At 38.5% G+C, this 9,461-nt stretch overlaps 1 protein-coding gene across 1 annotated transcript; it reads right to left on the bottom strand.

The window, feature by feature from the left end:
* Nucleotides 1-617: 617 nt before the first annotated feature.
* LOC103206658 (olfactory receptor 8D1-like) lies at nucleotides 618-1,577 on the bottom strand. Its single transcript, XM_007952153.1, has one exon. It carries the CDS (start codon nucleotides 1,575-1,577, stop codon nucleotides 618-620), a length of 960 nt encoding a protein of 319 aa, XP_007950344.1.
* Nucleotides 1,578-9,461: the final 7,884 nt, after the last annotated feature.

Here is a 9,461-nt window from a genome sequence, read left to right as displayed (position 1 = left end):
AAGATATCTTCAATGGAGTACTATGTACTATACATCCACCATTAGAGATTTCTTCACTGATTTTTTGTGAAGGATCACTAGTGAGAAACATACTTTTAAATAGAAAGATACATAGTGAACAAACATAGAGCAGGACCCATAAAGAGGGTCTTGATAGGCCAAGCAAACAATTATCTTTTTTAATTCAGTCCATGATTAAGTGTTAAGCTTAATATTTTATGTCACAGGCTAGTCTACCACCACTTATCTTAGTGTCAGTGAGGTAATTATGAGAGACAGAAGAAATAGCTATCAACTTACACCATCTAAAAGAAAAATATACTACTCTACTTTTTTTTTTTTTTTCCAGTTGGGAAGAATGTATGTTATATCATGCAAATTCACCTTAGAAATCGTTTTCAAAATAACTATCTTGCAACTAATCAAGGAAGTACTGAATCATGAATCATAATACCATAGAATAGTATTTCAAGAAGTATGTGACTTTTTGTGTACAGAAATAAAACAGTAATAGCTGAAAACTGGAGTGAAAGTAATAAAAATGGTATGTTACTTTAAGAAGCAGAAAGAAAAGTTAGTTTTCTTAAAAAAGAAAGAGCAGATCACTACCATGATCTTTAGTGGTTCTTACTTCTAACCTGGAGTGGTCTATATGTCATATCCATGGCTTTTTTCAGTACATCTTTTACATCCTTATTCCTCAAGCTGTAGATCAAAGGGTTCAGCATAGGAATGACTGTGGTGTAAAAGACAGAGGCCACCATCTCTTGGCCCATACTGCTGCTGGATGCTGGTTTAAAATACATGAATATGATGGATCCATAAAAAAAAACAACAACTATAAGATGAGAACCACAGGTACTAAAGGCTTTGGACTTGCCCTCAGCTGAAGGTATTTGAAGTATGTTGGAGAGTACGAAGACGTAAGAGACCATGATGGGCACAGTTGTTACTAACATATTGAATCCACCCAGAAGTACCACCAGAAGTTCATTGATGTAAGTACTGGAGCACGAGAGCTTTAGGAGAGGAATCACATCACAGAAGTAATGGTAGATGATATTATCACCACAGAAGGAAAGCCTCATCATGAATATTGTGTGAGTTAAGCCTCCAAAAATTGCCATCATAAATAAGCCAGTCACCAGCATGTTGCAGACCTTTTGAGACATGGTGACACTGTATAGCAGTGGACAACAGATAGCTACATATCTATCATAAGCCATAGCAGTCAGCATATAGGATTCAGCAGTAACAAAAACACAAAAGAAAAAAAGTTGAGCCATACATCCAGAGTAGGAAATGATATTTTTGTCCCATATGAAGTTTTCCAGGAGTTTGGGAGTAATCACTGAAGAATAAAAGAGATCTATGACTGACAAATTACCCAGAAAAAAGTACATAGGAGATTGGAGCTTAGAATTGAAAGTGGTAAGGAAGATCATACCCAGGTTTCCCACTACAGTGACCCCATAGATGCCCAGGAACAGGAGGAGAAGGGGCGACTTGAGTTCTAGTTTGTCTGTCAGTCCCTGGAGAACAAACTCAGTCACTGTGGAATCATTTTCTTTCACCATATCCTTCAGGAAACAGGAGATGTGAAATTGTAGAAAAGAAAATCATAGAAGATAGTGAAGATATTTGCCTGTGATAAGTAATAGTTTTAATTGTGTTGTGATAAGAAAAACAAAAAAAAACTAATAAAAGAGTTTAAATGTGGTCAAAAAGAGCATTAATTACATCACTCATTGTTCAGGAATGTTTATTTTTAACTAAACACCTTCATAAGTTATAGAGAAAAAAGAATAAATCCAAAGTGATCTTTTAAATAATTAGAATATATCTCAAAAGAACAATGTTCCAGTAATTGTGTGCTCTCAGGAATTAAATTGGTGACAAGAACAAGCAGGAGTTCAATAATTATGGATGAAACTGTTCTATTTCTGCAATCGCCAGAACAAGGAACATCAAGTTTTTATTTAGTTTTGAGAAATCACTTTTAGGGTTAGTGTTGGATCTTTTGTATATTCTGTGTTGAAGTGCCACTGGAATACTTTGTCCTCAAGGAGAAAGAAGTATGGGAATGTATGTTTTAGGGTTAAGATCCTTACTCTGAAAGATATGTGCAGGAGCTATCAGTTCCAAATTAAGGAGGTCTTTAAATTAATTGTGGAAGTCTTTAGTTCAAATTAATGAGGACTCTATTATATTTGTTCTTTCTTAGGAGAGTTTTGGTAGTGTAGTGCCTAAGGCATTTGACTGCTAACCTGAAGGCTGGTGGTTCAAACCCACCAGCCACTCCTTGGAAGGAAGGTTGGGCAATCTACTTCTGTAGTGGCACTGCCTTGGAAACGCAAGAAGGGGTCACTATGAGTCGGGTCTGACTCAACAGCACATAACAACAAAAACAGGAGAGTTTTGGAAGCAATTTCTGGTGCATCTCAGGAAAACAATGAAATATGAACACAAAGAAGAGACCTTTACCTTTTGCTCCACCCATTGAACACCCCATTAAAACCAAACTTACTGCCGTTGAGTCAGTTCTGATTCATAGAGACTTCTCTTTGGGTTTCCAGGGTGGTTATCTCTATGAAAGTAGATTGCCCAGTCTTCCTTCCCAGGAATAGCTGGTGAATTTGAACCGCCAACCTTCTGGTTGGCTGTCAAATGCCTTAGGCACTATGCCAATCATTAGCAAAAGAAAAATCTTTTCCTGCAGGTTAATTATGTTTGATTATGCAATAGCCATATATATTTATATCAACAGTAGCTTTCTTAAAATATTAATTTGTAATTCTTCCTATGCAATATCATTTCATAGTAAATGCTATAACAAAGCATGCTCAAGGACTTCTGGTCTTGAAGTGGTTAAATGCTTGCTACTAATTAAAATATCAATACATTGAACCCATCAGTCACCCGCAGGAGAAAGATAAGACAACTCTGCTACAATAAAGATCACAGCCTTGAAAGCCCTGTGGCGCAATTCTCTGCTCTAAAATTGGCATACACTTGAAGGGAATAAGTTTTAAAGAAATTATACTCAGAATTTGTGTACTTACTTGAATGTTGTCAGGAGTAGAAGAATTGTTGATCCTTTTTAACTGATATCATCTCTCTTGGAATTGTAAAATAAATTCAATATCTTCATGGCAAATATGAGTTTTCCAGAACCTTCTTGATCTTGTTTAGTATGTGGTATTATTAGCATGTAACATCAAGCATCATATAGCAACTACTGGAAATGAAGAAGAAATACATCCTCTTCCTAAAATTTCTGGAACTGGGTTATGCTCCAGCTGCATCACTAATTCACTCTGTGACTTTGAGAAAGATATTTTACCTTTTCTTTTCTAAACAAGAGTATGATTAGAATGAAGACCTCTAAGGTCTGTTATAGCTCTATGATTTAATGACTCTCTAACTGTAGTTTGAGTAATGATCATAAGATCACCTCTAACCTCAGATCCTGAGGGACTTTTGTAAGCAAGGGACTACTTTGAAGTTCAAGGACACACATGAGTTCAGTATTCTCCTAGCACCAAAAGTCTTGGGGAGAGTCAGAGGTGACATTCCCCTAAGAATAAGAAAAGCAATTAACTGTAAAACTCACTACCATAGAGTCAATTAGACTCATAGTGACACCTCCTTGGGTTTCCAAAGTGGTAACACTACAGAAGTAGATTGCCCAATCTTCCTTCTGAGGAGTGCCTGGTGGGTTTGAACCACCAGCTTTCTGGTTAGCAGTCAAATGCCTTAGATGCTACGCCCCCAGAGCTTCTTATTAGATATATGGTTCCTGAAAATTTTCTCTCAATGTGTATGCTGTATTTCACTTTATTGATAAAGTGCATTGATAATCAAGATAATATAGTTTCTATGAAGTCCCATTTATCTGTTTTGTCTTTTTATGCCTGTGTTTTTGTTGTTAGGTCTAATAATCCATTGTGCAAAACTAATAATTCATAGTGTTTCCTTAAAAGCATGCACAATATTCATCAGGAGTTCCACAATGCTTTCCCCAGTGAGATGAGAGAAATAAAATGTAACTTCTAATAAATGACAAATAATCAGGTCTACTGAACTTAGGCAAGCCTTAAATCTGGGGAAAATAGGACATGTGCCATTGAGTCAGTTCCTACTCATAGTGACCCTATGTACAATAGAACAAAACGTTGCCTGGTCTAGCACCATCCTCACAATCTTTACAATACTTAAGCCCATTGTCGCACCCACTGTGCTAATCCATCTTTGTCAGGCTCTTCCTCTTTTTTGCCGATCGTCCACTTTACTAACCTTCTCCAGGGAATGGCCCCTTCTGAAAATATGACCAAAGTAGGTGAGATGAAGTCTGGCCATTCTCACCTCCAAGGAGTATTCCAGTTGCACTTCTTCAAGGACAGATTTGTTCATTCTTCTGGTAGTTTATGGTACTTTCAGTACTCCTTACCAACACCACAACTCAAAAGCAGCAACTTTTCTTTGATCTCCCTTATTCATTGTCCAACTTTCACATGCATATAAAATGTTTGAAAATGGCATGGCTTGGGTTAGGCTTATCTTAGTCCTCAAAGAGACAACTTTGCTCTTCAATACTTTAAAGAGGTATTTAGTAATATGATGTCCAGTACAAAATGATGTCTGATTTCTTGACTGTTGTTTCTATGGATGTCAATTGTGGATCCAAGTAATATGAAATCTTTGACAACTTCAAGTTTTTCTCCATTTATCCTAATGCTGTTTATTGGTCCAGTTATGAGGATTTTCATTTTCTTTATGTTGAGATGTAATTCATGCTGCAGACTGTAGCCTTTAAATCTTCATCAGTAAGTGCTTCAAGTCTTCTTCACTCTGAGCAAAGTTGTGTCATCTGCATATTGTTGTTGTTGTTATTTGCCGTCGAGTCGCCCCGACTCATAGCGACCCCTCCTTGGGTTTCCGAGGCAGTATCACTACGGAAGTAGGATTGCCCAACCTTCCTTCCGAGGAGTGGCTGGTGGGTTTGAACCGCCAGCTGTCTGGTTAGCAGGCAAGTGTCTTAGCCACTATGCTACCAGAGCTATATATTACAGGTAGTTAATGGGTCTTCCTCCAATCCTGATGCCACATTCTTCTTCATATGGCCCAGCTTCTCAGATTGTTTGCTCAGCATCCAAACCAAAAAACCAAACTCACTGCCATCAAGTCTATTTCGACTCATAGCGACCCCTCATTGGGTTTCTGAGGCTGTATCTCTATGGAAGTAGATTGCCCAGTCCTCCTTCCAAGGAGTGAACTGTGGGTTTGAACCACCAGCCTTCTGGTTAGCAGTCAAATTCCTTGGGCACTATAACAACAGAGCTCCCTTTGTAGATTGAATAACTATGATGAAAGAATATAACCCTGGTGTAAACCCTTCCTGATTATAACCATGGGGTATGCCCTTGTTCTGGTTCAATGACAGGCTCCTAGTCTATGTACAAGTCCCTCATAAGCACAATTAGATGTTTCAGTTTTCTCATTCTTCTCAATGTTATCCATAATTTGTTATGATCCACACAGCTGAATGCTTTTTTTTTTTTTCAATTTTATTGTGATTTGGGTGAAACTTTACAGTGCAAATTCATCTTCCATACAGCAGTTCACATCCACTTTGTCTCCTGACATTGACTACAATCTCTCACAATATAACAGCTCTCCTCCCACATCCTCCCCATAGCCACCTCTTTCCTGTGCCCTTCCCTTCCATGCACTCATGCTCCCTGAGATATCTCCGTGTGCATGCACAATCCTTCTATTTTCCCATGATTGATCTCTCCAAGGAGTGTATCTACTTAATGTTAATGTTCAGCTCATATGCCTGTCTTTAGTTTGTCTGGAAGCTACAAGACTGGGCTCAAGTATAGACGTGAAGGGGTCATAGTCTTAGGGGTTCCATCAGGCTCTATCAGATCAGCAAATCTGCTCCTTTTTTTTTTTTTAATGATTTTGAATTTTGTTCCATACTGTTTTCCCGCTCTGTCCAGGATCTCCTACATAGATCACCCTCGAGTGGTTGACAGTGGTAGCGGGCACCATCTAGTTCTTCTGGTTTCTTAGTTGTACAGGCTGATAATTGCATGGTGTATTAGTCATTGGACTAATTGTTTCCATGCTTCTTTGGCGTTCTTCATTACTCTTTGCTCTGGACAAAGGGAAACCCATCATTGCATCGATGGCCGCTTGCAAGCTTTTTTTTTTTTTTTTTTAATTGTGATTTGGTGAAGGTTTATGGAGCAAATTCACTTTCCACATGACAGTTCACATACACTTTGTCTCTTGACATTGACTACAATTTACCACAATGCAACAGGTCTCCTCCCAATTCCTCTCCATAGTTACCTCTTCCTTGTGTCCTTTCCTCCATGCACTCCTGTTCCCATGGCTATGTCACTGTGTATAAGCAGCCCTTCTATTCTCCCATGATTGTTCTCTCCAAGGAGTGCATATACCTCAGGTACATGTTCAACTCATATGCCTGTCTTTTGTTTGGCTGGAAGCCACAGGAATGGGTTCAATTCCAGACGTGAAGGGCAGCTAGAGAACATAATCTCAGTAGTTCCATCAGCCTCTATCACACCAGAAAATCTGGTCCCTTTTTTTTTTTTTTTTTCCAAATGATTTTGAGTTTTGTTCCATGTTGTTCTCCCACTCTATCCAGGATCTGCTACATAGATCCCACTCCTAGTGGTTGACAGTGATAACCAGCACCATCTAGCTTTTCTGGTCTCATAGTAGTATAGGCTGAGGATCTCATGGTGTACACGTCACTTGCACTAATTTTTTCCATAAATATTTGGTTTTCTTCATTCTCATTTGCTCTGGATAAGGAGAGACTCATCGTTGCATCTAGATGGCTGCTTGTAAGCTTTTAAGATCCCAGTCATTACTCACTAAAGTAGAATGTGGAACAATGTCTTGTGTAGTATGTTAAGCCAATTGAGCCTGATGTGCCCTGTGACTATAGTCTCGAGCCCTCAGGTCCAACTACTCGCTCCCTCTGGGTAGCTGGCTGTGGCCAAGAAGTGACTACAAACTTGTCCCTTGTCAGCTCTAGTATATACCTGGGAATTCTTACAGAACATACCAATACACTTGTAGAAATATTGTCTGCCAACCGTATACATGGTCTTGGGCACACTTCCCCCTGCATCGATATACCTAATAATTCAGACTGTCCACCCATCTATCCACTCGTATATCCATGTTTGCCATCACTGACAGTGTGGTACTGTATGACCAAAAGGGTTCATGTTTGTTGTCTGTACCTCCCATAAACCTCTCTGTGGCTTCCTCTTTCTCAATGCCACCATGTTGATCACTCACATTTGGTACATTTCCATTCTCTTTACCCAAATCAATACTTGTCTCTACCTATCTAACAGTATTCCCTCCCTTCCTCTCCCACCCCTGGCAGCCAACAAAGAAAATTTCCTTCCATATATTTTCTTTTGACTTTTTAAAATAACAGACAAATACAATATTTGTCCTTTGGTGATTAGCTTATTTCACTCAAGTTCCTCCAAGTTCCTCCACATTATGCTATGTTTTGTAGGTTCTACATTATTGTTTAGTGTTGTACAGTATTCCATAAGTGTATGTACCACAGTTTGGTTGTCCATTCTTCAATTGATGGACACCTACATTGTTTCCATCTTTTGGCTATTGTAAATAGTGCTGTGATGAACATGGCTGTGTATGTGTCTGTTCTTGTCCTGGCTCATACTTCTTTAGGATATATACCTAGTAATGGAATGGCTGGGTCAAATGGTATTTCTATTTCCAACTTTTTAAAGAATCGTCATACTGCCTTCCACAGTGGTTGTACCATTTTATAGTCCCACCAGCAGATTATGAGAGTCCCAATCTCTCTGCATTCTTGACAGCATTTGTTACTTTCTGTCTTGTTGAACTTTGGTACTAGTGCTGGGTCAAGATGGTATGTCACTGCTGTTTTGAATAGCATCTCTCTAATGGGACTTGACTGCTAACCAGAAAGCTGGCAGTTCAAACCCACCAGCCACTCCTTGGGAGGAAGATGGGGCAATCTACTTCCGTAGTGATGCTGCCTCAGAAACCCAAGGAAGGGTCACTATGAGTCGGGTCCAACTCGACAGCACATAACAACAACAATACAATGGCTAATGATCATGAGCATTTCTTCATATATTTATTGGCCACCTGAACTCCTCTTTGATGAAGTGTCTATTCATGTCTTCTGCTCATTTTTTAATTGGATTATTTGTCTTTCTGTTATAGAGGTGCTGGGGTTTTCTACAAATTCTAGAGATAAATCCCTTGTCAGATATGTCATTGTCAAATATTTTCCCCCAATCTGTAGGTTCTCTTTTGATTCTTTTGGAGAATTCTTAGGAAGTACATAAAAATTTCGTTTTTAGAAGGTCCCATTCATCTAGATTCTCTTCTGCTGTTTCTGCATTTTGGGTTATGCTTGATGGTCTATTTATGCCATATATTAAAGCCCTTAAATTGGCCCCCAGTTTTTCCTTGAAGAACGTTATTGTTTCAGATTTCATATTTAAGTCTTGGATCCATCTGGAGTTAGTTTTTGTGTATGGTGTGAGGTACAGATCATGTTTCATTTCTGCAAATGGATATCCAGTTTTGCCAGCACCATTTATTAAACAAACATTCTTTTCCCCATTTAATGGATTTCAGCCCTTTGTCAAAGATCAGCTGACCATAAGTTGATGAATCTATTGCTTGGTTCTCAATTCTTTTCCATTGGTCTATGTCATTATACCAGTACCAGGCAGTTTTGACTACTGTGGCTGTACAGTAGGTTTTGAGATCCAGCAGTATGAGACCTTTTACTTTGTTCTTCTTCAATAGTGCATTGCTTATCTGAGTTCTCTTTCCTCTCCATAGAAAGTTAGTGGTTTGTTTTTCCACATCCTTAAAGAATATGATGGGAGCTGTATTGGGATTGCATTGAATGTATAAATTGCTTTGGGTAGAATTGACATTTTCACAATGTTAAATCTTCCCATCCACGAGCATGGTATGTTCTTCCATTTATGTAGATCTCTTATGGCTCTTGAAGTAGTTTTCTACAGTTTCCTTTGTACAGGTCTTTTTTGTCCCTGGTAAGATTTATTCCCAAGTATTTTATTTTATTTTATTTGGTAGCTATTGTAAATGGTATTGATTTCCTTATTTCTTTTTCAGCAATATCTTTGCTGGTATAAAGGAATCCAACTGATTTTTGGATGTTGATCTTATATCCTGCCATGATGCTAAATCTCTCAATTAGTTCCAGTAGATTCTTGACTGAGTCTCTTGGGTTTTCTAGGTATAGGATGATATCATCAGCAAATAGGGATAGTTTGACTTCTTCCTTACCAATTGGGATGCCTTTGATTTCCCTTTCTTGCCTTATGGCCCTGGCTGGGACTTCCAGTACAATGTTGAATAGAAGTGGT

Source organism: Orycteropus afer, unplaced genomic scaffold, assembly GCF_000298275.1.
Source record: "Orycteropus afer afer isolate SDZICR_OR568_19922 unplaced genomic scaffold, OryAfe1.0 scaffold00325, whole genome shotgun sequence".
NCBI lineage: Eukaryota > Metazoa > Chordata > Mammalia > Tubulidentata > Orycteropodidae > Orycteropus > Orycteropus afer.
This window is presented reverse-complemented; position numbering and strand designations above follow the sequence as displayed.